The sequence below is a fragment of the Mesoplodon mirus genome (assembly GCF_964341445.2).
Source record: "Mesoplodon mirus genome assembly, chromosome: 9".
Classification (NCBI taxonomy): Eukaryota; Metazoa; Chordata; class Mammalia; order Artiodactyla; family Ziphiidae; genus Mesoplodon; species Mesoplodon mirus.
The window spans coordinates 108844037-108871723 of record NC_138985.1 but is presented as its reverse complement, the minus strand read 5'-3'; the positions used below and the strand labels follow the sequence as shown (position 1 = coordinate 108871723).

Sequence of the window (27687 nt, the reverse complement as noted above, 5' to 3'; positions counted from 1 at the left end):
ATGCAATTTTTCCAATGTCGTGGGACTAGTCAGATTTTCTATTTCTTCTTGAGTCTGTTTCGTTAAGTTGTATTCTTGTGGGAGTTGTCTGAGTGTTCAAATTTTTGGCAAAGTTTGAAGTATCTTTTTATCTTCATACAATCTGTAGCAGCATCTGTAGGAGTGTCACCTTTTTCATTCCTGACACTGGTGATTTGTGCCTTCTTTTTTCAGTGATGAATCACACCACAAACTGGTCAAGTTTGTTAGGTTCGTTAAAACCACAATTTTAGGCTTTCTTGATTGTATCTATTATGCGTACGCTATTTCAGTAATTTCTACTCTTATGTTTACATGCCTTAACATTTTGGGGGATTTCTTTTGTTGTCCTATTTGTACCTCCTTGTAAATTCTCAGCCTTTTTCTCTTTTGTACGCTCACTTATGCCTACCCATTTCTGAGTACTGATTTAGCTTTATCCTACAAGTTTTGATATGCCGTACTTTCTTATAGTGCAGTTCAAAGTATTTCTTATGATTTCTTCATTGACACACAGGTTATTTAGGAGCACAATTCTTATTTTATTTATATATATATATATGCATATGAATTGCTCATTTCTTGTTATTTGCTTCTAGCTTAAAAGCTAAAGTATGGTCAGAAAGCATATTCAGTGTAATTTGAATACTTTAAAATTTGTTTACACTTAGGGCTTAGTATAGGGTCAGTTTTTGTAAATGTTCTGTGTATGCTTGAAAAGAATGAATATTCTGTAGTCCTGTGGTGCAGCGTTCTAGATAATTCATCAATCGAGCCAATTTTGTTAATTGGCTTGTTCAAATCTTCCATATCCTTCCTGATTTGTCCTCTCAATTTCTTAAAAAACTATGCCAGAACTTCCCAAATACAGCTGTAAATCTGGATGTCTTCCCTTTTACTTCTTTAAATGTTGAGGCTGGTTGACGGGAAAATGGAATGACTGATAACAAACAAAACCCACAACAGTCAGTACAAAAGGTGGCAGGAAAGACGGGAACCCCCCACCACCGAGTGAGACACACATGAGCACAAAATAAGATGCTATATTCAAATCTCAATGTATCAGCAATCATTTTGCACATAAATGGATTAAGGGCTCTGAGTAAAGGACCAAATTTGTCAGGCTGGATTAAAAGACAAAATCCAACCGTAGGCTGTTTACAGAAGCCACATCTAAAACACAAGGGAGTCGTGTGCGGGGGCGGGGTAGGGGGGTTGCTGATTCTCTGTAGGCTCTGGGAGGGCAGGCTTGTCCCCAGTGCTGGTAACAACCCATCAGCCACGCCCTGGTGTGGCCCCTCTGGGCTCCTTTCTGTAGGAGCCATGGGCCTTTTCCTTAGCAACCAGGGTCGGTAATTTTAGAATCCACACAGGTATATCCAGCTTAGACCAGGGGTCGGAGTTCTGCCCCAAATGAAAGCTAAGCCCCATCCGCCAGGAAGAGGACAGCCACGGCTTCTCAGCGCTGAGGTCAGGACGGCACGTGGGAAGAGGTGCTCTCCTGTGTGGCGTCCCTGCAGTGGCTCGCAGCGCCCCGGCAACGTGGCGTGCACGCGCGTGTACGCATACCACCCCCTGCCGGCCCTGGCAGTTCCAGCGGGAAGGGCAGGAGGGGGAGCGACATCTAAATGAACCTGAGTCAATAAAGCCAGAGGCGTGGCTGGGGAATGCACGTCCCTGAGCAACGGGCATCCTGGAGTCTGGGGCGGTCAGGCCAAGGGCAGACCCCCGGCCCCCTCACAGTCCAGACACGGGGAAGGTTCTGCTGCAGGGGGCCGAGGGCGGAGGCCGGCCCCCGGAAGAGGCGGCCAGGGGTGGGGCATCCTCGGCAGGATGCAGCCCATTAAGATGGCGGCTAGGGGACCCCCACGCGGGGTCCCTGTGCTCCCCACCCCACAGCTCCCCATCAAGGGCTCTGTGGAGCCCTGCCAACAGGCTGCTTGGATCCTTGGGCCACTTCAGGGTCCTGGGTGGTGCCGCTGCTGCAGCCCGAGGCTCTGCTGCACTGGCGGCCACCTGGGGGGGTGGGGCAGCAGGCAGCAAAGGGGGCGGGGGGCTCCGGTGGCCCTCCGGGCGTCCGAGGGGGTGACACACGGTCAGCATAGCGGGGCTGCCGCATGCCGAGGAGAGAGGGCCAGAGCTGGGCCCAGAAGCCTCTGCCAGGGGCACGTCCGGGGGCAGCTGAGGCACCAGGCGGGGCCTCGCGCTGGCCAGGGCTGAGGAGTCGCCAGCCCTGCAGCCTTCCGCCTGGCCCCGCAAGATCTTCGGTCTCGGCCTGCGGGGGCCCTTGTGCCTCCAGTAGGGCGCGTGTCTGTGAGCAGGGCCACCGGTCCAGCGAGGGCCCCGGAGGAGGCCCTTCGTCCCCGGGCCCCACGGGCGCCGCCCCAGCCGATCCACCTGGGTTCTCACGGCGGCCACTTCCTGAGCCAGGCCGGCCAGGGCCCCGGCCAGCCGATCCAGCTTCTCCGAGAGGGCGGCACCGAGGCTGCGGAGCTCGTGCTGCAGGGAACTCCCGCAGGGGCACGGTGGCCGCGGGGAGGCGCGCGGCATAGCCCAAGGGATGGCGGCTCCGGGGGGAGGCCCAGGCGGATCTCCGGGAAGGGGCCTTGGGTGGGTCCCGGCTGAAACCAGAGCGGTACGCGGGTGAAGGTCCTCGAAGCGTCAGGACCTTCTCTCCCCCCAGGGTCCCTTCAGCTAGTATCTCATCCTGCCCCGCTAAGGCCGGGCTTCAGACGGGCAGGATCCTAGCGACTCAGGCTGGGGAATTATGGACGGCTGTTCCCCAGATTCACGGGCAGGATAAATCACAGACCGGGTCTCCATGGTAACCAAGCTCGCTTAGGACAGTGGCCTTCCCATCTTCTAGGAAAAGGTGGGTTCTCTATGCCACCTTTGGGCCCTACTGGTGTCCTGAGTAACTCTGCCCTTGGGAGTCAGTGGGCAGGGCCTGGAGAAGCCGCAGATGGCATGAGGCCAAGACCGTGGGCAGCATCTGGAGAGCGCCCAGGAGGGCCAGTCCAGCCTGGGTCCCAGGTGTTGCTAGTGGGGTGACCAGGGGGCTGTATCAGCACCCAGTGCTACTGGTCACCAGTAAACCACAAGCGTCCCCACTCCCTCCTGACCTTTACCCTCCCTCTTCAGAAGTTACAGACATAGGACTTTAAGTCTTAAGTTACTTTAAAAAAAAAATCACCTCCTCCTTCACCCTAAGTTCCCTTGGAACTGGTCTCCACCCGAGGCAAGCCTCATAAAGAAGCCCCGTTACCACCCGGAGCCGCAGGACAGACCTGCTCTCCGGCCACGCCTGAGTCCCCAGCCCGGCTCTGGCCTGCACTTCTCAGGACCCCAGAGCTTCAAACAGAAAAAGTGGAGACTGGAGCCCAAGGACCCAAACGATGCCCGGCCACGTGCTTCAGGAAGGATCTCGGCTAAGGGCCAGCGATAGTGCTGCTGTCCCAGGTGTCCTTCTACCCGGGGCGCAGCAGCGGGGCTGCCGGCCTCAGGCCAGCTCAGCGCTCCTGATAAAGCAGCTGCACCTGCAGGGACGCCAAGCCCACGATATGACGGAGCCCCCCACTGCAGGCTTCAAGTGTGAGGATCTGGGTGCGCGTCCCAGAGCGGACCAGGGACCGAGCCCTGCCCTCCCGAGGCGGGTCTCTGACATGGTGTAGGGAAGAGCTTCCTCGGGGTCGGGTGACACAGAACCACACCTCTGGGGACGCCCCCGCCAGGCCACTCACTACTGCGCCTGTTTCCCCCTCTGTCCTCTAAAGTCGCCTCAAACCCCGAACTTTGATTCTGGATGCATCTATTCTGGGGAAAGTCTCCATTTCTATTTTGCCTCTAAAAAGGGTCTGCATACTTTTATGAAACAGCCAACTATTCCTGTAGGAAAACCCTGAAATGAAATAAGCAAGCTGAAGTGAGTTCAACATGAGACTCTTCCTGCCTGTGACCCAAACGAGGCTGGAAGGCTGTTATGAAAAAGCCTTTCCCAGGCTGTGAGCCTGGGGGTCTGGCTGGCCCACCCTGCCACAGTGAGCTGAGCAGCGGGGAAAGAGAGTGGGTGGCCGTGCAGACGCTGAGCCCCCGCCAGCCCTGTGCTTGCAGGGCTCCCGGATACTCGAGGTCGGGGGGAAGCCACCAGCTCACCTGTAACACCTGGGCTTCCGTCTCCGGGCCCCAGGCCCCTGAACTCTTCACCAGCCGTTGGATTCCAGGACAGGGGCCCACAGGCTGACCCAGGAGGCTGGCAGGACCCAGACCCCAACCTTTTCTCCAGCTGAGAGGCAGGGCGGGGACCCACAGCTGCCCCCGCAGGAAGAGCACAGAGCATTTGCGGTGTGGATACACATCGTTTTCCCAGAGCCACTCTGACCGGGGGTATTTGGACATGACCTAAAAAAAAAACCCAAAACATCCAAACTTTCAACTTTCAAATACTCGTTAAACGAGATGCAAGAGGGATATACTTGGCTCGTTAGGAAGCCCATCTCTGGGCACCAGGGCACACAGGACAAGGGTGGCCCGGATTATTTCCAGAGTCCTCTGCGGCTCTCCCAGTAGGTGGGGGCTGGAGAGCGCCATGCCTGCAGGTCCCACCCCCAGTGAGGCCCCTCCGGAGACCTGCTGGAGGCCCTGTGGGTCCACGCCTGGCACCCTCTGCTGTTTCCCGACAGGTCCACAGCCGGTGAAGAATGTGGGTACAGCCGGGGCTTCCGCAGAGGCCAAGCGGTGGGCGGAAACACTAGCCTGAGTGCAACGGGGAGCCCCCTTCCCCGACCCTGCACCCCACCCATCCCTACCTCCGCCGGCGCTGCCCAGGGGGCCAGGCGAGCCCAGGTTCTCCAAGCACACTTCTCTCCAGGGCAGATGGGACCGGCCTCTCACCTTCTCTTCTGCTTTTCCTGCTGGGAGCGAACACTGGGTCAGGCTCGGACTGAGAACTGCGGAGGCCTGGAGTAGCAGGCAGCCTGTTTCCAGCTTCCCTGACGGGACAACCGCTTAGTTTCCCCAGGTGGAGGGGTCTCACTTGTGATACTGTTTCTGTTTACTGCCAAAGCTACTGGCAACACAACCAGGTAAGGAAGCAGGCAGCCCCCCAGATCTGGGTGACCTGGATCAATGACCACTTGAATGACCCTACTTCTCCCTTCTTGGGCCCCAATTCCACGCTTATGCTTTATTTATTTTGTTTATTTATTTTTGTGTGGTATGCGGGCCTCTCCGGGCCTCTCACTGTTGCGGCCTCTCCCGCTGCGGAGCACAGGCTCTGGACGCGCAGGCTCAGCGGCCATGGCTCACGGGCCCAGCCGCTCCGCGGCATGTGGGATCTTCCCGGACCGGGGCATGAACCCGTGTCTCCTGCATTGGCAGGCGGACTCTCAACCACTGCGCCACCAGGGAAGCCCCACGCTTATGCTTTAAATAAGCCAATAAAGAGTGAATATGCCAAACCCTAGACACCCTACCCTCCACCCTAATAAAAACAGAGTCAGGTCTGTGCACTCTCTCTCCCCCGCACCTCGCCAGTGGGCGTACCACGTAACCTCCACGACCTGCAAGTAATACGTCCTGTGCCTCCAAGTCCCCTGATGTTTCTGCCAAAGTGCGTCCTACAGCACACAACACTGGCTCCAGTGGGACTCCAGTGTGTGGGGCTGGCCCGCTACGAGTAACACGAGCTGGGGTGAGGGCCCCAGGTGTTCCTAGCTGAGAGCTTCACTATCGATATACTGGGACCGACACGACAGTATATATACGTACATATGTTTTAAGTGTGTGTCATGTGCATATAGTATATACACATATAAAAATAGATATATCTCAAGTTTACTGTCGGACTTTCCAATTAAACACACTCATTTAACACTCCTGGGGCCCCATGTGCCTCAATATCCTCGCCTTCTCTCTTGGACACAGCTCATCCTACGGGGAACTCAAGCGTGATAAAAGTAGAGAACTTTCTGGCAAGAGTCAGGCAAAGTGATGGGTGGGACTCAGAGAACCCGGTCTCTGGACCCTTGGCCCTCCTGGGGGACATGCCCCCTTCTCAGGAGACCCCAGGCTCACCTGCACTGAGGCCACGGTGGTCCCCGGTCTTGCCTCTTCTCTGGCCTTCACCAGGGCTGCTGCCAGTGCGAGGGCCACCAGGGCGTGGGGGAGGAGGGCCAAGGCCCTTGCAGCTGGGAAGGCGGTCCCCCTCTGTCACAAACAAAGCCGGGGTCAGGGCGGTGGCTGCACCCTGGGGCGGGGCTGCCGGCTCTCCTCTCCCCAACAAGCTCACCCTGCAGGAGGGGCTGCCAGAGCTCCGGCTCCAGCCTTGGGTCTTCTCCTTCTGAGCTGCTGATGCTGGAGCTGGGGCTGGGGCTGGGGCTGGGGCCGGGGCCCGGGACAGGGTCGGCCAGGCAGGTGAAGCGCAAGGGCCCCCCGGGCAAAATCCCCTTCAGAGAGTTCTCCAGGCAGTGGAGTGGGGAGGGCTTGGTGGCTGGCCCTGGGCAAATGGCAATAAAGAAGCCCTCTGTCCATCAGCCCAGTGCCAGGCAGGAGGGCCATCTGCCTCAACGGGCGGGCTTGTGGAGCTGGTCCCTTTTCAGCTCAACCCCATACAAGCTCTGGTGGACCCTGAACAGCTTCCTCTCTGGCCATGGGAGGTGGAGAGATGCAAAGCCAGAGCCTGACCCGGTCCCCAGTCACTCTGGAAAGGCCGCCAGGGACCCTTCCAGAAGTCTCAAGACCCTGGAAGCCATTAGCAGTAAGGTTCCAGCCAGGCTCTGGGTCTTATAAGCCAGGCAGCCCCTCCTACTTGCACTCACTCAGGACCAGCAGCCCGAGGAGAGATTCAGTTATGTCCACAGCAGGCCCTCCAAACCAGCTCTTTCTTGCCTGGTGGGAGTATTAGAAATACTGTACTTATTCAAGGGAGTCAGACCCTACCAGCCCACCTCAGCAAGTCTAGGAAGGAATTCTGCTGTGAGTTCAACTACGCTGCAGCAGCAGGACACACGCCTCCACCCCCAGGCAACTGGTACAATAGAGGAAACAACCAGTCTTTCCCCCAGAGAAACCCAGCTTCTGGATAAAAGCAGTGCTCTCTCCACTTCTTTTCAGCACACCTCGGGGTGCTCCAGCCAGCAGTCTCTGGGGAATGTGCACACACTCCAGCTGGCAGTCCAGAATGGGTGAGATAAGGAAGGAAAAGAGGAGTACAGAGGGAAGGGGGAATCTGTTCCCTCGTCAAACACTGTCTTGGGAGGAAAGACATGCCAGCAAGTCCCGGGGCAGAGGCAGCTCACCATCTGGGAGCCACCTCCACGGTCCTGGCCTGGTGGCCCCGGGGTCCTTGGGACCTCGCTGGTGGCAGGCAGGGATGGTGCCAGAAGCAAGTGCCTGTGGGCTGGCCAGGCGGAGGCTCCTGGTGGGCACGTCACCCCCTCGCTGTCCCAGGTGGGCTGGCTCCCAGGCCTCGCCCCTCAGTCCTGTTTCAATGAGAAGCCAAGAGGCCTGTCAGCCCGGGGGCCCCGTGTTGGCACCGAGGCCAGGAAGTCACTGGGCAGAGAACAACTTCTGTCATGTTGGATTCTCGGGCTCACAAGCTCCTGGAGCGCGCCATACAACAGCCCCGTAGACGTTCCCAGGAGCCTCCCAAATCCTCCAGGATCTCCTTATGCCCCAACCCAGCTACCCAGACTCCCAGCAGCCCCACAGCTCAGCGGCCGTGCTGGACGCCAAGGCACGTGGGGCCGACAGCCAGGATACGGACACTCTGCGGCCAAGGCCCCGGCTCAGGCCCAGATTTGGAGCAGCGGCAGTGGGGCTGGGTATCCCATCCCGCCTCACCGCCGACAAGCCTCTGCCCAGGCCGTTTCCAGGATATCATCTCATCTCAGGCCAGGATAGGGGTCCACCAGCTTCTGGGGAGGCAGCGCCCAGGGCGGTCCCTGGTGCTGGCCTCCAGCTACTCTGGAAGGCTGCCGGGGAACCTTCCAGAAGTCTCAAGATCCTTCAGACGCTGGGCAGCGCTTTACCTTCCATGCCTGCCGTCCAGTTCTTGGACTCCACTCTCCACGGCCCCCTGTGCCCTGCCGAGGAGCAGGACCAGGTGGGCTGCGGCCCAGGTGCAGGTATCTCTCTGAGGCAGTTCTCCAGGCCCTGGAGCGGGGAGCTTCCCACGGGGCTTCCTGTGAAAACCCAATGCTCACGGTCTTGGCTGGTCAGAGCTCGGTCCTGTGAACCCCAGGAGCCTCGCCTGTGCCCTGTGTCCGGCACAGCCGGAGCTACTGGAGGAGGCGCAGGGCCCGAGGCCAGTCACACCGGCTCAGGGCACCCAGTTGCAGGGGGGACCTGGCCCCAAACCTGTCACTCCTGCCTCCCGGCAGCCCTGGGAGAGGCCTCCCCAGCTCGGCTGCCTACACAGAAACTGGTCAGCGGGCTGTGGTGGAGGAGATGGGCGCTGAGGCTGGAACGTCGTCAGGCTGCCTTCGCTACTCAAAGAGGGAAAGGCCAAGGATGGAGCAGGTCAAGAAGGGCAACGCTAATGCCTTTCAACTTGGGGAAAAAAACAAATTGCCAAAATCGTATTTCTAGTGACAGAGCTGTGGATACAATAGGAACCAGATGCACTGAAATTCTTTTTCTTTTTTTTTTTGGCTGTGCCATGCGGCATGTGGGATCTTAGTTCCCTGACCACTGACTGAACCCGTGCCCCCGGCAATGGAAGCGCGGAGTCCTAACCACTGGACCACCAGGGAAGTCCCTGGACGGAAATTCTAGAAAAGGCCCTTCTTGGGTCAGCTGTCACCTCAGCCATGCTCTTTCCTGAAGGCGTTTGCTGATGCTGTGCCAGGCAGAGCAGGAGAAAAGAGAAACTGCCAGAGCTTCAGGCCACTGTAGGCTGGAATTGCAAAGTCACGAGAGGAACCCCACACACAGCTTTCCCCACAGACGCTGCTGAGTTCTGGGGCAACACAGGGAGCTGGGGAGCTGGGCTGGAAGCTTCCACAAGGCGGCGTGAGATCGCCTGCCGTTTGGGTGACTTAGAACACCAGGTCTGTTGATAGAGGATGCTCGAGAAGGAATATCCTGGTCCCGACCGCAGCCCACCGCGCAGCTGCGGGGAAGAGAGGACGGGGCAGCACAGCGCTGAGGATGCTAAAACCAAACGTGGGAAGACGCCAAAGGGAAGCATGAAGACAGAAAGCACGGTGGAGAAGCTGCGCACAGGATGCCGGGCCACACGCAGCGTCCCTGGAAGTCACAGTAGCGGGTGGCTCAGCAACACAGGGCAGCAGAGGGAGGCAGATGCCACCCGTCCTCCGCAACCTTCTGTAGCTTTTAAGCAAGACTGAACGATCTATTACCTACTAAGGACTAAAAATTAAAAAGAAAATTCGGCTGCATGTTGGGAGGTAAAAGCCACCCCCACGCAAGGGGCTGACCCGTGGCAGGTGCAGGGACCCAGGCCCAGGGACACCGGAGGCCCCAGGCCGGCCCGATGGCCCCGGCTGGCCTGGCGCAGAGCCCTGGGTGCAGCTCCAGGCTTTTCCACTGACAGTGGGTGAGGCCAAAACACAGAGGAGAGCCCCGGGGACCGGGTGTCCACGGACAAGGCAGACGGAGAGCACTGGGATCATTCAGGTGGAGAAAAAGGTCCAGTCCTGCAAGGTCCCAAAGAGCGGACAGCTCACATGGAGGCCTCCACGAGGAGGTACCCTGACGCGCAGCCACCAAACACACCCTCTAAGGTGGTTTCACACAAACCTCACGACGTTTTTCCTTAAGTTGGAAAGTCAGTGGATATGACAGACACTGACTTCTTCGTGGCTGGGATAAGGAAGAATTTGATGTTAAAGGAGATCTTTTTACTTTTTTTTTTTTTTTTTTTTTTTTTCTTTTTGCGGTATGCGGGCCTCTCACTGTTGTGGCCTCCCCCGTTGCGGAGCACAGGCTCCGGATGCGCAGGCCCAGCGGCCATGGCTCACGGGCCCAGCCGCTCCGCGGCATATGGGATCCTCCCAGACCGGGGCACGAACCCGTATCCCCTGCATCGGCAGGCGGACTCTCAACCACTGCGCCACCAGGGAGGCCCTCTTTTTACTTTTTAAGACATCTTAGATGTCGTCCTGCCCCGTCTGAGCCAAGTCACTAAAAGAGACCCCCGCCCCCCTAAACAGGTCCTGCGTCTGCTCCCGCCGTGGCATCCCCGCTCTGCTGCCGGCACTGGGCGTGATGGCCTGACTTGCTTGGGCCGGACACAGGGCGGTGGGCAGGGGGCGCCTCCCGTCCTTCCCCAGAATCCACTCCCAGCTTCAGGCCGGCCAGCTCACCTTTTCCAGGCCGATGCCCCTGGCTGCCCTCAGGGCTCTGCAAATCCAGGTCCCCGTCAATGCTGCTGGACGAAGAGAAGCTGGTGGGGGTGCCTTGGGAGCCTGCAGGGAGGGCAGGGCTGTCTCTCATGCAGCCCTGCAGGCCCAGAGCCAGAAGAGGCCCCAAGACCACCTCTGCAGGAAACAGCACAGCTGGCGTCATGGGAAAACCACAGGAGAAGAGGTCCCCTGGGCCCTGGGCTGTAGACGGGCGCCCAGACCTGCCCCAACACCTCTCCCCTCTGGGGGGATCCTCTGGGATCTCCCCTTAGGTTAGGGCATTCGTGGTGCTGATTAAAATCCTGTAGCACGTTAACCCACATAAACCCAACCACTGGTCTTGTGGGCCTAGAGGGTAAGTGAACCTCTCAGCGGAGACAGTGGGCAGAAGAGTTTAACTGGCTTCCATCAAATGCAGGGGCTGTTTGGGGGTAGGCATGAGAGGGGGCTGGGGAAGAAGGGCTGCACCCCTGAGGCCTGGGATGAGGAGGGGGGACCTGACGGCATCCTCGGCATCCCCCATTCTGTGCACAGGGACAAACGCCACCGGGAGCCCATGACGCAGTCTACCTTTGCTGTGTGATCCGAGGCGCTGCAGCTCGGGCCTCTGAGACCCAGGGTCTCCTGGCTGGGGGCTCCGGGACCAAGAGCTGGCCGGCGGCTGGGAAGGTAACGACCCACTCAGGGGGATGCCCCTCAGACAGGCCTCCAGGGCTTCCAGGGGTGAGCTCGAGGCGCTGCCGGCTGGGACAGGGGAGATGCCCCATCACCATCTCTGGCCCAGCTCCCCGGCCCAGCCCCGGCTGGCTGCCTGGCCTGCCTTCCGCAGGGGTGGCGAGTCCTGTACCAGGCGTGGGAGCCTGCCAGGCAGGACACCCTCTGTGCGGGCTCTGATCTGTTTTCTGCTCCCCAACCTGGGGAAGCGACGCCAGCTGTACCCAGGCCCAGGGGCAGGGTTGGGAGAGCCACACATAGGGGCCAGCTTCCCGACTGCTGGGAATTCTCTGCAAGACCACGGTCCTTACAATGGAAGGCTTCCTGGGCAAGGGCCTGGGTTAGGAGGACGGGGATTGAGGGAAGGGATTAACTGCCTGAGAAGGACGGCCAGGTGGATGCCTCTCCACCCAGGAGACAGGCAAGTGCCCCGTCCCCTGTGGGCTGGCAGAACCTTGTTGGGGGCGCTGAGAACCCCACCCGGGAAGACTCGAGCAGACAAGCCCAGGCCTCACCTCGAGCTGCAGAGCCCCAGCTGGGCACTCGGACCCAGGCGGTGCCTCCATTGTCCCCAGGGCTGCCCGCGCCAGAAGGGCCGTGGGTCCGCTTGCTGAGCTGACAGGATGCGGGCTCCGGGGGCCCCCGGGCCCAGCCGTCCTCCACCTTCACTGCAGAGAGCGCGCTGCCAGCTCCAGGCCCGGGGGGAGGGGTCTGGAGGGGGCGGGGCCCTGTGGGAAGCCCCTCATGAGGCCTTCCTAGGGTTAGGATGGGGCGTCCAAGGCCCCCGGCCCCCACAGCCGTCTCAGCTCCAAGGTCGTCACTGCTCAATCATCAGCAGATGGACCCAGTACCACCCCCGCCTCCAGAGATTTCTGCTGAGGGATGATGCCAAGCAGCTCACCCCAGGCAGCACCGAGCCAGGGTCCTGCCTCCAAGGGCAGCACGTCCATCTCAGATCGACTTTCTCAAAGTTCTGGGACGCTGATGACCAGTGGTGAGCCCATGCGAATGTGACAAGAACCCCCTCATCAAAACGATACCCGGCAAGTCTACGGCCTGGAGCTATGTCTCCTATTTTCCGTCTCTCTCCCTCCCAACCATCCCCTCCTTCCTTCTGGAACCCTCAGCTCCTACTGGAAGAGCCAACTTGGAATGTTACCACATCGCTGCACCTCCTACACGCCCACGTCCTTTTATAGTATGATCCCCGATGTCTGGCTACTCCAACCGACACACTGATGTGTGCGCCCGAGTGTCTGGCTGTGGAGGGTCACCTACTGCCCTGCTTGGAGCGGAGAAAGGCAACGGCTGACGTCCAGGGGCCTCCCTGCCCAGCCAGTGGCCTTTACCTCCAGAATTCCTTTTCCAGGCCCCTGGGTCCTCCTGCAGCCGTGGGTCCCTTGCTCCTGAGGGGCTGGGTTGCTTGTCCCGGGCCTCTGGGATCTCCTTCAGACAGTTCAGTAGACTCTGGAGGGGACAATCTCCTGAGGCTGTCTCTGTCTTCACTACAGAAAAAAGGAACACATGTTCCCCCTGAATCGGTGACTTCAGTCTCGGTGACAAACAACCAAAAGGGGAATTCAGTTAAAAGGTCCAAGGCCAGAAATCTGGAGATGCAGGCCTTCTTATAACTCACTCAGCCTTGCACAGGCCACTGTCTTCTTAGTGCTTGGCTTAAAAATGCCTGTCTACGCACCTCCCAGAACTGGATGGATGAACGGAGGATGTGAAAATGCACCCTACGGGCAGAGCATATGGTGCTACTCTGAGTACAAACGAAGGAAGTGGGCGGACTGGGCTGCTACGTGTAGATGGTTGGGCCCTGAACAGAACGTAATTTGAGGAGGCCCAAGCTTTTTACACACACACACACACACACACACACACACACACACACACAGAGTGTACCTAAGCCTCACAACAGCCCTCTAAGGTGGGAACAACTATCCCCTTTTACAGACTGGAAACCAAGGCTCAAAGCCTTGAGGAGCGTCTCACAGTCTGCCCAGCTAACAGGCGTCAGGGTCCAGGGCTGGGGCTCCTGCCCCCACCGCGTCACCCTGCTCCCCCAGGCCCACCGCAAGCATCCCACTTCGTGTCAACATGAAGTGACACTCACTCATCATCTCCTCCTCAGGTGTCCCATGTTAGGACGAGTAAAGAACCCAAAGCATCCAGGGCAGAGTCTATTTCTGAGTTTTCTTACACCAGCTGACCAACGCTGTTCCCCTAAGACAGCCATCTGGCTCCAGAAATGTGACACTAATGATACCGGAATGGCCAAGCTGGCAATGATCCTTAGGGAGGATTGTATATTTACAGACAAAGATCCATCAAAGGGCAATTCCGCGGGGTCAGAAACCTTGGCGTGAGGAGACAGGTCCGCGGGGACTCACCTGCCCAGGGCGGGCTCCCGGGCCGCAGCTCTGCTCTGGTCAGCTGGGTCGCACCCAGGCCGGCGACTGGCAGCGGTAAGCTCAGGGGCTGCTCGGGGTGCTGGGGCCCGGGCTCGAGGATTTCCTTCAGGCAGTTGATGAGGCCTTGCAAGGGGCTGTTCCCAGGAGAGATTCCCGCAGCTCCTGCAAGGCCAGCACACTCAGGGCAGCCCTGAAGGCGGCAGCTGTGGGACCTTCAGGGGTCAGATTTCCCACCCGTGAGAATGCGGACGACGTCTGAGCGCCACGCCAGGCGGTCAGGAGGCTGAGGTGGGGGCCACACGACACCTCCCTTTTCCCACCCCCTCAGCTCCGGCGCAGGCCCCACCCTCAGGAAAGCCAGCCCCTCACCTGTCCCCGTGGCCCCTGTCTCCTGATTCCTGTGGCTCTTCTGCCTGCTGGGACTACAGGTAGGAGGGCTAGGCTCCTGGCTGGGGGCTCCTGGGCTTTCCTCCTCCACAGGCCTTGGCGTGTCAGCAGTTTCTGTTGCAGGAGAGACAGGAAGGCCTCTCTAGCCCCAGCTCCTGACCCTGAGAAGTCATCTGGGATCTGGTCCCCCGAGAGGACAGGCCCCTCCAGGCCCTAAATCCCTGAGGGGCAGCCAAGTCCTGGGAACTTGGATTTGCGGCAGAGCCAGCTCCCGCAGGTTTGCTCCAGGAGTCCATCCTGGGGAAGGCAGGGTCTTTCCCTGTTTCCTTCTGGTGTAAATGTAAACACAAGACTGTTCACTCCGGGCCCCTCTCCCAACCCCAGCCTCTGACTTTGGCTCAGCAGGTCATGCCCATAGCCTCAACACGCAGGCCCAAGCCTCGTACATATGTTTCTCAAAGCTGGGCACGTGGCAAAGGTGCCAGGTGACACCTGAAACTACAGGCTAAATGGGGTATGTTTTTCCGGAGTGCCAATTTTATGTCATATTAATTTGAAATGTTTCAGATAAAAACAGATATTCAGACAAATGTATAAGTTGCCAAAATTTTAAAATAAAATAAGACCCAGAGAAATCCCAGTGGCCACCTTGCCCTCCCTGACTATTAACGCTGCCCTGGCGAGCAGCTGAGATTCAAGTCCGGTGCCACAGGCACGCTGCACACAGCACCCTGCGAGTGGGGCCGAGCATCCCGCATCTTCACTGGTCCACGGGCGGAGGCCCAGCACTAGGCCTGCTCCCTGGGGCCCCCGTGCTGGGTCATACTCACTGATGGGGAGGGGGCTCCCCTGCCCCCTGGCTCTGGGCGGGCTGATGGATGAGCTGCCGCTGGGCATGGTGGCCAGGCCAGGCCGGCCAACAGGTGTGTCAGGAAGGCAGCCGAGCAAGCCTCGGAGAGGGCAAGTATCCCCCATCACAGCTGCTGCTGGGGGGCGGGACACTGGAATTAAGCCTGGCAGGAGGTAAAACGCCCCCACCATTGTCCCATCCTGGCCCTTCCCTGCTGTGTTCCACTAACAATGACCAGGACATCAGTAACCTCTGCCCTGTCATCTCTGGGCTCTGACACGTAGATTCACAGTCTAGGTCTTGTTCTGATAAGATCCTTCTCACCCGACCATCAGCTGAGCAGACTCTTAGGAACCCTACGGGCTGGGGCTGCTGGGGACAGACCCCTGAGGAGGTGAGAGTGCCGAGTGCCGGCGAGCAGAGCTTGGGGAAGGAGGGAGAGTCTGGTGAGGTGGGAAGAGTGCAGGCTGGGGGGACCTGGCCAGTCATCTACAGAACAGGGCCGGCCTCGCCCACCGCGCGGGGCACACCACGACGGGGGCCCCAAGGGCGTGGATGAAGCCAGGTAGAGCCACCAGAGGAGTCAGCAGCTGCTGGCTCACCACGATCCACGCGCTCTCAGAGGACAGGCACGCCGCCTGGGTTCATGCAGGGGGGCGACTCCACCCAGGGCCTGGCAGGGGCTGGGCAGGCGCACAGCGCTGCCCACAGCTTGAACTTGTCTATGGGATGCAGAGGGCCCGCCGGCTGTCGACTCACCCTCGGGGCTTGCCCCCTCCCCGTCCAGGCTGGCTCCCCCGCTCTCAGGGCTGACTTCCCCAAACAGGAACTCTGGGATCTCCTTCACCAGCTGCACCAGGGCGCTGAGATGCAGGCTGTGCTGGGGGGCTCCTCCTGCCAAGAGGCCAGAGAAAACCCCCCGCATTAGCTCGGCACTCATGCTGCTGCTTGCGGCGTCACGCTGCATCTCATGCCCCACCACGTGAGGGGCAGCAAAGGAGAGACCCGTGTCCACAGACAAAGAGGACCTGGGCTCAGGGCAGGCGATCTGCCCACGGCACAGCCAGGAGCAGGACGCTGGGGACCACGGGTAACTGAGCTCCTGTCGCTCGTTCCCTGTTACTCCTCCGAGGGGACCGCCAAGGAGGGCTGCCTCCCTGTGCCCTGCCACTATCCGGACCCCTGCCTTTCCCAGCACCCCCTGGACCACATCCACCGCCCAAAGTCTCTGGACCTTCAGGGGCTGCAGGCTGGCTCTGCACGGGTGGTGGCGGGAAGGGGGCCTAAGGGGGCAAAGCTCTCCAAGGGTGTTCCCAGCTTTCTTCCTAGCACTTCATGTGACGGGCAACAGTGTACCAGGCTCCCGGCCCAGAGGGGTGAGGGGTGAAAGGTCACAGAGGGGTCGCTGTGGCGAGGTGGGGAGGGTTGCGGTCACAGCATCCCGGAAGGAATGGAGCCAGGGGCTGAGGACACGTGGGAAGGACACGAGTGAGTCCACCTGGGCCTAGCCTACCCAGGAGGACCAGGACCCCAAAAGGGCCTGCCCTCGTCCGCCAAGATTACTCACCCAGGGGCCCTCCTCCCCGCGGAGAGTCCTGCCCATCAGCAGCACAGCCCCTGCCCCCCACGGCTCCTCCAGGCTCCGAGGGACACAGGAAGGCAGAGAGGGGCAGCAGGTCCACTGTCCCTGGGAAGGAAAAGAGGGACAGTCCCCCCCGGGAGTGGGAGCCGGCCTCCGCCCTCCCACATGCGATCACGCCAGCAGCCCAGGCACCTGCCATCCACGCACCAGTGCACGTGTGTGTCCGTATGACCACCCAAACCCCAGGGACGGTCAGAACCTCGGGGACCAGTGCTGTTTTGCCAGTTTGTTAGGGCCCCCACTGGATCACACCCAGCACCCTAGTACGGTCCACAGAAACGACAGCGTAAAAGACCCGCGAGGCCCCCAGCTCAGCGCAAGGCTCTCGACGCCACCTCATTGTGTAAACAAAGCCCAAGGCCCGGTGGGTCCCGGGGTGCAGAGCGACTCAGGACCCGCGTGGTGCTGACCCGGCCTCCCGTCCCCCCATCAGCCGGCTCCGGCCTGCTTCTCACCCAGGGAGGCCAGCGTGTCATAGTTCTCCCGCATCACGTCCAGGTAGAGCGCCCTCTGCCCCTCCCCCAGCAGCCGCCACTCGTCCTCAGAGAACCGCACGGCCAGGTCCTGGAAGGCCATGGACACCTGTGGGCACAGTCTCAGGGGAGTTGGCTGGTTCCCTCCCAGCAAGGCCGGCCTAGTTATCCTCAGCTCGCCTGTGTCTCCAGGTGGACACCAGAGAGGGGGGAGCAGCGACAGAGAGCATGGGGTGGGCGCCTGACACACAGGAATGGGCACAAGGGCAACGGGAATCTGCTCAAGAGACAGTGACGGGGGTCAACTGTGTCCCCCAAAAGATACGCCGAAGTCTTCACCCCAGTACCTGAGAACGTTGCCTCATTTGAAAATAGGGTTGCTGCAGATGTAATTAGTTACGATGAGGTCCTAATGGAATAAGGCAGGTCCTTAATCCAATATGACTGGTGTCCTTAAAAGAAGAGGAACAGAGACAGACCCACAGGCAGGAAAAGTCCATGTGACGGTGGAGACAGAGGTTGGAGTGATGCAGCCACAAGCCAAGGAACGCCCGGGGCCACCAGAAGCTGGAAGAGGTGAGGCAGGATCCTCCCCCAGAGCCTTTGCAGTGGGCTTCGTAAGATTAAAGAAAGATTTTGTCCTGATTTCTTTAAAAATAGTCATTAAGTGGGCTTTAAAATGGCCGTCAGACCCTAGAAGATGACCAGCATCTAGAAGGCATGAATTTTAAGTTACAGCAAAAATTAACTTCATGCAAATTAAGCACAAAGGTTATACTTATATTAAGCAGAATATAAATTATGGGAAGGGTCCTTCTGGCTTAGGAACAAATGCTAAACTATTTACTTGTTAGAAAAAATTATTAAATAAAATGAAGACACTCCTAATAAAGCAAAGATAATCTACTGCCTTGTTTCATCAACTCAAGTGAGTGATTTTAAAAACCATCGCTGTGGGACTTCCCTGGTGGTGCAGTGGTGAAGAGTCCGCCTGCCAATGCAGGGGACACAAGTTCGAGCCCTGGTCCAGGAAGATCCCACATGCCGTGGAGCAACTAAGCCCGTGCGCCACAACTACTGAGCTTGCGCTCTAGAGCCTGCGAGCCACAACTACTGAAGCCCATGCGCCACAACTACTGAAGCCCGCGTGCCTAGAGTCCGTGCTCCACAAAAAGAGAAGCCACCGCAATGAGAAGCCCGCACACTGCAGCGCAGAGTAGCCCCCGCTCACCGCAACTAGAGAAAGCCTGCGCAGCAACGAAGACTCAACACGGCCATAAATAAACAAACAAACAAACAAACAAACAAACCATCGCCGCTACCAACCGTGGCGTTGTCACCAATGGCATCTGCTCCCCACTCTGCCTGTCTCCCGCTGACCACTGCCACCACAAGGACACACCCGGCTGGAGGCAGCCTCTCCACGGGCTACCTGCCCTGGTCCAGAGTCCGAAGGCCCACAAGCAGTCAGACACCGCAGTCTCTTCCTCCTCGGCCCCCTGTGCATTCTGATCACTGGACAGCCGCTCAGCAGGCCAGCAGGCTCTCCTGAACTAACCTCTGCCCCCCTGGCTGGGTATGGGCACCTCCTCTCGGGAACACGCTCAGACGCCCTCCGAAACATCTCTCAAAAATCCGCCCCCATCTCTTCCTGGCCTTCCGGACAGATAGATCGTAGCCAACGTTCAGGTCCGTGTGGAAGAGCAGGCCTGACACTGCTGCCCAGAGAAAGGCTCGCCTGCGAGGCTGGCCTGAGGCTGGTGTTGGGGCACTTGGATTTGGGGAGGTTCCCACGGTTTCCTGACCGATAAGGGTGGTTTGCTGGGCCCAGACTGTTTGTACAGACAGTGTGGTTTATGCTGAAGACTGCTTTCCTTCTGGGACTCGGATTTCAGTACATGCCAGGAGGAGGGTGCCTACGTGGCCTGCCCCCAGGGAAAACCCTGGGTGCTGAGTCTCTAGTGAGCTTCCCCAGGAGAGAACATTTCACACCGGCTGTCACAACTCACAGCTGGAAGAATTAAGCACAACCTGTGTGACGCCACCAGGAGGGGGCGCGTCTCCTGCTCCGTCGGGCCTCTGCCCCCGTGCCTTTCCCCTCGGCTGGTCGTGACTGTGTCCTCTGGTTGTAATGAATCACAGCCGTGAATACAACTATATGACGGGTCCCGGGAGTCCTCCTGGCAAATCACGGACCCTGGGGTGGTCTCAGGGACCCCGACGCAGGGTCCCATTACACTTCCCAACAGGACACGAGCACTGTGAGGGCCCAGAGGGTGTCCTGCCTGGCACACCTGGCAGGGAGGCCTCACGACCCAGTCTGGCCCTAGCTTTGCAGCCTCGGCCCCCGCTGCCTCCGCTCACGCCTCCCTCCTGGCATCCGCAGCCCGCCGGCCTCGCTCTGTCCTCTGGTCCCCTCTCCTCCTCTTCTTCCGTCTCTCCCTCCCAGAGTCCGAATCCCAGCCAGGCTCGGGAACCCTGGAGCTGGTGGAGCAGGGAGACACTTTGCTTAGGGAGTCCCTGTCTGCTCTGCGGACCGTGATGGGATAAAATTTGTTTTTAAGGCAGAGCAAGGAAACTTAAGCATAACATACTCCCCGCCTGTGCTGGGCCCCCCTAACGTGCAATGGGCATCTACATCATACGTTAAGCAGACCTCCTCAAAGGCAGGAGTGTCTGCTCAACCATAAAGATCAATGCGTTTGTTCCTTCTTCATTCTTTTCCTAGTTCTGTATGGGGTCATGGTGACCTGCTGTACGTGTAGATCGGGACTGTGTATCTTTGGTGAACTTCATGTAAAATGTCAGTGTGTCATTTTGACAAACGATCCTTTGTCTCTAGAATGTACATAACTGTGCCTTCCACCTCTAACAAGTGGAACAGTCCTCAGAGTTTTCTGAAAGACTGTCTCCTGGGTTATAATCCTCAGGTTGGCGTGAATAAAATTCTCTATTTCTCCTTTAGATCGACTACTGGTTAATTTTTTGTCCATGTTCGGGAGGCTCAGACCTGTCCCAACAGGTCCAGGGGCTAAATGGGCACAAACACTGCCAGTGGGCTGCATGTACACGTTTATAGATGCTGTTGTGATGAACACATGTGTGTCCTTTAAAGGTAATACTGAATTTATTTTAAAATACATGGAAAGGCTAAATTCTAACGTACTAAGTTTTCAACATTAAGAAAGAGGGTCAGAGAATCAAAAAGGTTGGAACCCCCTATCAGTAGTCCCACTCTCTCACCACCACAGCCAAGGAAGAGTGGGGAGGGGGCAAGAGAGGGTCAAGGAGTTACAATTACTTCACTCTCTTTTCCCTTAGACACTCAAATACGTGTTAAATTCCCACTATGACCAATGCGCTAGAGAAAAGTAAGTGTCCCCAGAACCTGGAAACAAGTCAAACCAAGCCCTGGGGGGAAGACCAGCCACCTGGAGGGGGGCCTAGCAATGGCAGGGAGTTTGGAAGCCCCAGGTCCTGGCCTTTGGACCTGTCAGGGAGGCTGGAGGGCAGGCAGAGGGGCTGGAACCAGGTCACTGCTGCCCGAAGGGAGAAGGCACCAACACTGCGGCACTGTCACCATGGACCACGCCTAGAGAAGGGCACTGGGGGCTCCAGAATCTGTCTGGGCTTCCTGGCCTTGCCCAGGTGACAAGAGTCTCTGTCCTGCACCACAGGGCTCTTCCTAAGGGAGATGGATGCTTCAGGCCATCCTGGCTCCAGGATGCCAGCTTATCCAGCAAACCTCTGTGCTCGGACTCCGTTAACCCTGGGCTTCCCATGCAGATTTCACGTTAGGTGGTCAAACACTTAATCGGCCACCATATAGTTCCAGTTTGATTGTCAGCTCTATTTTTCACCGTAAGTTAAGGAACTGGCATATTCTGATTTATCTCTCTGTCCTTTGTGAGTCTGGTTAGTGTATGTTGACTCCCCTGAGAATTATAAGGGGGGAGGGGGATGCACCGACCGACACCAGGCTCTGCACCTGCAAAACAAAAATGCCACCCAAAACACACGCCCATTTTACAGGAGGCCGGTAAGGAGAGCCAAGGTGGGCTTCGAGGCCACGTCTTCTCCACCTTCTGGGAGCTCCACACAGGGCTGGCTCTGCAGGTCCCTTAGCTCAAGGGAAGAACACGCCAATCCCAGCTACCGAGCTGCAGAGGGCCCGCCTTTCTAATGAGGCCCCTCCCCTGGCCCTCTCTAGGGAACACCAGCCTCGCTGAGAACTGACACGGCCTCAACACCTCCCTATCTGGAGATAAGAGCTGGGGTCGTGGTACCTTCTCTGCCTGTACACTTTCTCCAACACGCCACATTTTATATGTGGACCAGGTGCGCGAGACCCCAGCCAGCCTCTCAGCTCCATCCATCTCTGTCCCTCCCTCTAAGCCACTTGGATGCTAAGTGAGATGTCACACACAGGGGGCCTAAACATCAGCAGAGGGGTGATCCCTACACACTTGCAAGCACTTCAGATCTCTCGTTTGATTGACAGGATGGCCCTACGCAGGCAGCTGCTCAGGCACTTTATCCTGGGCTTGGGGCGAGGTTCCAAAGCAAGGAGGAGTGATGCAGCAGGAGCAGGCAGACAGCCATGGGCCAAGTCTACGACCCTAGACTCTGCTTGACTGTGACTATAACCTATCAGAAGATCAGTAAACCTTAACAAACCAAGCATCAAACAACCACTTTTATTTTTTTGGGCCACGCCTTGCGGCATGCGGGATCTTAGTTTCCAGACCGGGGATCAAACCCACGTCCCCTGCACTGGAAGCACAAAGTCTTAACCACTGGACTGCCAGGTAAGTCCCAAACATCCACTTTTTAGAAAATCATTATTATCCAGTACAGTCTGCGGCGACAGATTATGGGAGTATCTGTAACCAACAAATTCTCATTCTCAGTAACCTCTTAATAAAAGCTGAACTTTTAACAAGATTTTCAAGGTGGTGATGGAGGGGAGGGGTAGGGTCTTGGGTAAAAATAAATGATCCTGTAGCCACTGATAATGGCAGAGTCCAAATGGCATGGGCCTGGCTGGAGCAGGAAGTGGGGAGAGTAAGGGTCCAGCAGAGTCAAGTGGCAGTTCTGTTGCAGAGCTAGTTCAAGTCAGCAGACAGCTGCTCTGTTTGTCAAACTGGGTGAAAAATACTGTCCTTATCTTCTCCCATCAGAAGCTATTTCCTACCTAACGTGAAAAAACAGAAGGGCTTTTAGGTTCAAATGATTTACTTCAGAATTTCCTTTTAATTAGGACTGATTTTCTCACCTCATCTTAGATCTACTAAATCCTGATTATGTTTAGTGCTTTCAGAGCCCAGAAATTGACATTTTCAAGCTTCCCGGATGATTCTGACACATTCTAAGTTTAGAATCACAGGGCCAGGGGAGAGCTGGCCTCTAGTCACGGCCCGAGACTGGGCAGAACCTGCCCCGCCTGCCGGAATGAAAACTACGCGGGTGAACGGGACCCTCTCCTCCCGCCAGGGGCCAGCTGTCCACCATGGCATGTCTGTGAACTAGAAATCACCGACAACTGCTGTACACCTTTAAGGTACAGTGAACATTTAGTGCCAACTTCCACTCACAACAGGGGGGTTCTTCAATTTCTACTTGAACACCTATAGCAACGGAGGGCTCACCACAGTCCCATCGTTGGCCTGATCTGTCAGTTAAGAAGTTCTGGAACACGAACGGGCAGAGTGTGGGGCTTTGGGCTTGACCTCAGAAGCCAGGCTGCTGGAATTCCAATCCCTGCTTTGCTTCATATTAGCTAAGGGCTCAGCAAACTCGTCTATAAAACGGGGATCAAAACAACCTCTCTCGGGACTTCCCTGGTGGTGCAGTGGATAGGACTCCATGTTCCCAATGCAGGGGGACCGGGTTCGATCCCTGGTTGGGGAACTAGATCCCACATGCATGCCGCAACTGGGAGTTCGCATGCCACAATGAAGGAGCCCATGTGCTGCAACTAAGGAGCCTGCGAGCTGCAACTAAGGAGCCTGCCTGCTGCAACTAAGACCCGGCGCAACCAAATAAATAAATAAATAAATATTTTTTAAAAAAACCCAAACCTCTCTCATAGGGATGTTGTGAAGATTAAATGAATTAACATAGGAAAAGTGCCTGGAACAAATGCTGGGACATGATAAGTGCTATGATTCCTATTCTTACAGCCGAATCTGTCTGCCTAACGTCCACCTGTAGGTCACAGCCGGCCACCTCCAGCTACAGAGTGGGCTCTTACACACACCATTCCTGACCTTGAGTGCCTCTTTATCTCCTGGCTAAATATACCAGCTCTTTTAGACATCTGGAAGAGATGGTTTCCAGGCCATTCACCACCTCAGCCAAAAGATACACTCTTGTATGACAAAGTTCTTATAAAACGGGAACGGGAATTGACTGTGTCCACGGGAGGTGGTTCCGTCAGCAGCCTCCCTCTACCCAGAAAAAGCAAAGGAAGAGTGAGTGTGTGTGTGTGTGTGTGTGTGCGTGTGCGTGTGCGCGCGCGTGCACGCACACGGAAGAGGGAGGGGGCGAGCATGATGTGCAAACACTCAGGCCACAGACATGGCCTTCAGGTCCTTCTCAGCGCAAACCCGCTCTCCCAGCATGTTTCAGGCTCAGACTCGGGCTTCCAGATCAGATCCCGAACCCTGCTAACCCCACCTGCGGGCTGTGCTCCCACGCCCCTGAGCATCTGGCAGTCGCGCTGGACAGGAAGACAGGGGGCCGTCCCTGTTCCTCTCCCTCTGACTGTGACCTACCACTTCTCAAGGCCACTCCTGGGCACCTTCTCCATGAAGCTACACAGTGGGAGGACACACTCCAGAACATGAGATCTAAAAGATCCAACCCCTCATTGTATAGAAGAGGAAACTATGGTACGAGGAGGCCTGAGCATGGGGCCAGCGGGCATATCTGAGCTGCGGTGGCCATGGGCTCCCTAACTACGGCCAGATCTGCAGAGGGGACGGCCCTTGTTCCCACGGCATCCAAACTGCTTGGCTTCTCCCCTTCTCCCAGGAGCTTGTGGGGCATTAATGTCGCCAAGGTCCTGGCACAGGGCTGCTCTGCCTGGTCACAGACTGCCCCAGCCACTCTCCCAACACCACCACCCCTTCCCCCGCCCTCAAACCACGGAGCCCACGGTTGTCTGAGGTTGGCCCAAGCTCATGAGCCACCACAATTACAGAGCTGGCCCCAGGGGCCCACCCAGCAGAACGTGCAGCAACTCCCCTTTGGTACCATCAGGTTTCCTAGCACCTTCACACAACTTGCCCAAACGGGTCCCAGGCTATGACAGATGCGACTCTCCCTCCACCTCTCGGACCTACACATCTCACCTAATGGATAAAACCTGGTACCTTGTTCTATGCCCTCCCCCGGCCCAGAATCCACGTTCCTACCAAGAATGAAAGTGAACAGATTTACTCATTCTCCTTAGGCCTTCGTGCCCATCGCTCCCAGTATAATTTATCATTAGAAGCCAAGAAGAGAAGGTGATGCTTAACCCAAAGGAACGAGTTTCCAAAGGTGGAGAGAGACTCCAAGTATGCGTACACTTCGGGGCGGGGAGAAGGGAGGGGGGCGTCCGGGGACCTAGACTTCTCCGCACCAAATCCTGCGCACCAGCACTCTCCCCCCCGCCCGGCCAAAGTTGGCGGGTCCCAGGCTCGCCCCCGCCCTCCAGGCACGCACAGAGCCGCGCGGAGCAGACCCGCCGAGGCGTGCGTCTGTTCTCGCCGGCTGGCGGCGGGGTCCCGGCTCGCGGCGCCGTCCGCGCTCGCCTTACCTGGCGCGCCATCCCGGACTCAGCCTCCGTTCCTGGCTTCCGGCACGGCCGGGGGCACCCGCTCCCCGCCCACAGGCTGCGTCGCGACCCTCGGCGGTGGTGGCGGCGGCGGCGGCGGCGACCTAGGTCGGCGCAGGAGGAAACCGGGCCGGGCGCGCAGGCCGTTGAGGAGGGGCGGGGGTGGGGCGTCGCGTCCCAAGAGAGGGGGGACCAGCCTCCGCGGCACTCCGGGCGCAGGCGCGAACTACACTTCCCAGAAGGCGCAGCGGCGCCGGCCGGAGGAGGGGCGAGGTGAAGGCGGGGCGAGGTGAAGGCGGGGCGAGCCTGGTGAGCGCCCTCTCCCCACTGGTTCAGCCGAGACCCCGAGAAGCTGCCAGGGGGGGCTTGGCGCCGGGATCTGCCGGGTGGTCAGCTTGCGGTGTGCTTGCCCGCGTAAACCCATCCATCCACACATCCACCCATCCATTCTTGCATCCATTATTTACTGAGCGCACCCTATGTGCCAGGTGGGATGCTCGGATTAAACGGGAACCGCCTCTCCCAGAGGACGCATCCCGTAAACCGACCTTGACTAGGGCCGCCGGGGAGGCGTGGGGGAAGCGGGTCCCGAGAGGTGCGGAGGGGGCTGCAGGCCAGACCGCTCGGCTGGGATAGTGTGTGGGTCAGAGTGGCTGCCTGACCCCCGCACATGCTCAGATCTGTCACCCCGCTCCCGCGCTCGCCATAGCATTGACCCGTGTGCCGCTATATCTGTGTGACTATTTGCTGGTCTATTTTGTTGATTGTGGTAACCCTATAAGTTCCTGACACGTAGTAGGCCCTCAAGTAAATGTGATGAATGAACGAAGCGTGAGCCCACCATTCTCCAGGTCAGAAAGGAAGCAGCGGGGCTGGGGGAGAGTGGCAGACTCCGGGGAGAGGACCGCGGCTGAGCCCAACGAGCCTCATTCCTGGTCTGGAGGACCCCGGTTAGGACAGCTCGGAGAAGGTGGGCTTCTGGGGCAAACCTGCTCTGGTTGACAGAGGCTTACAGGAGCAGAGGAAGGCCGGGTCCAACGAGGAGGAGGCGCCTGCCGCCCAGAGAGCCCTTCCCCACTCCCCTGTCCCGACAGTTCTCTTCCTCTGGACTCTTTGGGGAAAGGGAATGTCTGGCCCAGCAATCCCAGAGTTGTTCCCTGTAGCCGCTCTAGTCTTCCATGGGTCTCCGCTGGCCTTGTTGCTGACCACCTCCCAGAACTTTGGGATACAGTGTTGACAATCTTGGCCTGGCCTCCAGGGAGAGGCCGCGGGAGACCACTCTCAGTCCCTGCCCAGCCCCATACCTGGGCAAAGCCCCCTCCTCCACACCCATGGAATCACTGACACAGGACCTGTGTCTGTGTAGCCCACTGTCCTGAGGATCTGAAGATATCGCAAGGTTTCACGCCATGGAAAAGGACAGTTTAAAATTCAACATCTGATCTCAGGATTCCTAAAGGCCACAGAGCCCCTTGGTAAGCGCCTTACCTGTGCTTTGGGCCTATGTCCTATCATCTTGCTGAGGTCAGCTTCCTCCTTATAGGTGTCCCTTCTTCCAGCTCGTGCCAACGTGCCACCCTCAGTCTCAATCCCTAAACTTTAAAATCCCTTAAGGGATTAGCACACTTCTTTTGTCTAGCTATTCTTATCGTTCATTTGACCATTTGTTTATGAGTTATTTATGGCTGCGTTGGGTCTTTGTTGCTGGGCGGGGACTTTCTCTAGTTGCGGGAGTGGCTATTTTTCGTTGCGGTGGGCGGGCTTCTCATTGCGGTGGCCTCTCTTGTTGTGGAGCACGGGCTCTAGGCGTGTGGCTTGCCAGCTACAGAGCACAGTCTCACTAGTTGTGGCACACGGGCTTAGTTGCTCCACAGCATGTGGGATCTTCCCGGACCAGGGCTCGAACCAGTGTCCCCTGCATTGGCAGGTGGATTCCTAACCACTGCACCACCAGGGAAGCCCCTAACCATTTCTTTTTTCCTTTTTTTTGTTAATCGTTTATTTATCATGAGAAACTATTCCTTACCCCAGATATTAGTAGTTCATAGTTCAGGAACACAGGTAATTGACAAACTTCCATGGAACTCAACCCAAAGAAATTCTTTATATTCCAAAATCACTTTGCACTCTGAAAGATACCAGCCTTCCTCATCTCAAAATCTTTTATGGAATCATAATTTCTGTAGAAATCTGCATATGCCTTCTTTCTTGGTTCAGCCACAGCAAACTTATAGAAAGCTGCAACTCCCAAGGAGACAACGAATGCTCCAACAATATGAAATCGCAAACGCTTGGCCAGAAGGCCACGCATCTGAGGTTTTGTCAAAGAACTGGAAGCCATGGTAGTTTTTCTCCTTGACAGCTCAACAACGACGTCCTTGGAGAAATGGACCCCATTTCTTAATTTGACTCCTTTGCTCACCACAAACAGTTCTTGCTGAGCTCTGTCTTTCCTGTGTCTGGCATTGATTAGGACTCAAATATGTCTTAAGTAAATGGATGATTCCATAACATCCACTGCTCTGATGTCTGTAAGTGTCGTGAGGATAGAGTGAGGGGGCGGGTCACAGAGCCCATGCCACTGTAGAGAAGATGGATTAGGGACAGTGGTGTGTTCAAGCTGGCTTGCACCAGAGAGTCACTTGTTAGCATGTCTTCCCAACTCCGTGATCAGTGATCTTATGTTTGTGGCTTGACATTGGATACGGTGAGATTATTTACACCATGAAATTGGAAAACACAAATCAGAGCTTTGTAACAACAACCCCAAGAGCTGGTTGTTAAACACTAACCAGCACAGCACTGATTTAGGGCAATGAAAACATGTAGAAACAAGCCTATGTAGAACAAGACCTGTGGTAAGTGAAATTAAAAAGTCAGAGTTGGAGGAACTTATCACTCTGGGGTTGTAGTGCTCAGTGACAGGGTTTTAAGTTACCCTGGACTTTTTCCCAGATTTGAGAAGGCTTGGTATACTGAGGCCCGGGATTAGGAAAAGGA

General features: G+C 57.2%; 2 protein-coding genes across 9 annotated transcripts; both read right to left on the bottom strand.

The window, feature by feature from the left end:
- Positions 1–598: 598 nt before the first annotated feature.
- KRBA1 (KRAB-A domain containing 1) lies at positions 599–24828 on the bottom strand. 8 transcript variants are annotated; one of them, XM_082631777.1, is made up of 18 exons: positions 24670–24828; positions 16848–16974; positions 16318–16437; positions 15510–15644; positions 14731–14886; positions 13883–14014; positions 13493–13675; positions 12446–12601; positions 11612–11824; positions 10953–11126; positions 10344–10445; positions 8046–8198; positions 7314–7496; positions 6305–6511; positions 6091–6222; positions 4824–4928; positions 4171–4416; positions 599–2639 (listed from the first exon to the last, which is right to left on the bottom strand). In XM_082631777.1, exons 1-18 carry the CDS (start codon positions 24679–24681, stop codon positions 1756–1758), a joined length of 3420 nt encoding a protein of 1139 aa, XP_082487903.1. In that variant the 5' UTR covers positions 24682–24828; the 3' UTR covers positions 599–1755. The 8 variants fall into 8 exon arrangements, with proteins under 8 accessions (XP_082487903.1, XP_082487905.1, XP_082487900.1 ...); XM_082631779.1 differs by having other exon boundaries at positions 11612–11764; XM_082631774.1 differs by having other exon boundaries at positions 11612–11847; positions 12446–12596.
- Positions 24829–26694: 1866 nt separating this feature from the next.
- LOC309810332 (cytochrome c oxidase subunit 6C-like) lies at positions 26695–27074 on the bottom strand. Its single transcript, XM_082632298.1, has one exon. It carries the CDS (start codon positions 27026–27028, stop codon positions 26804–26806), a length of 225 nt encoding a protein of 74 aa, XP_082488424.1. The 5' UTR covers positions 27029–27074; the 3' UTR covers positions 26695–26803.
- Between the last annotated feature and the right edge of the window lie 613 nt (positions 27075–27687).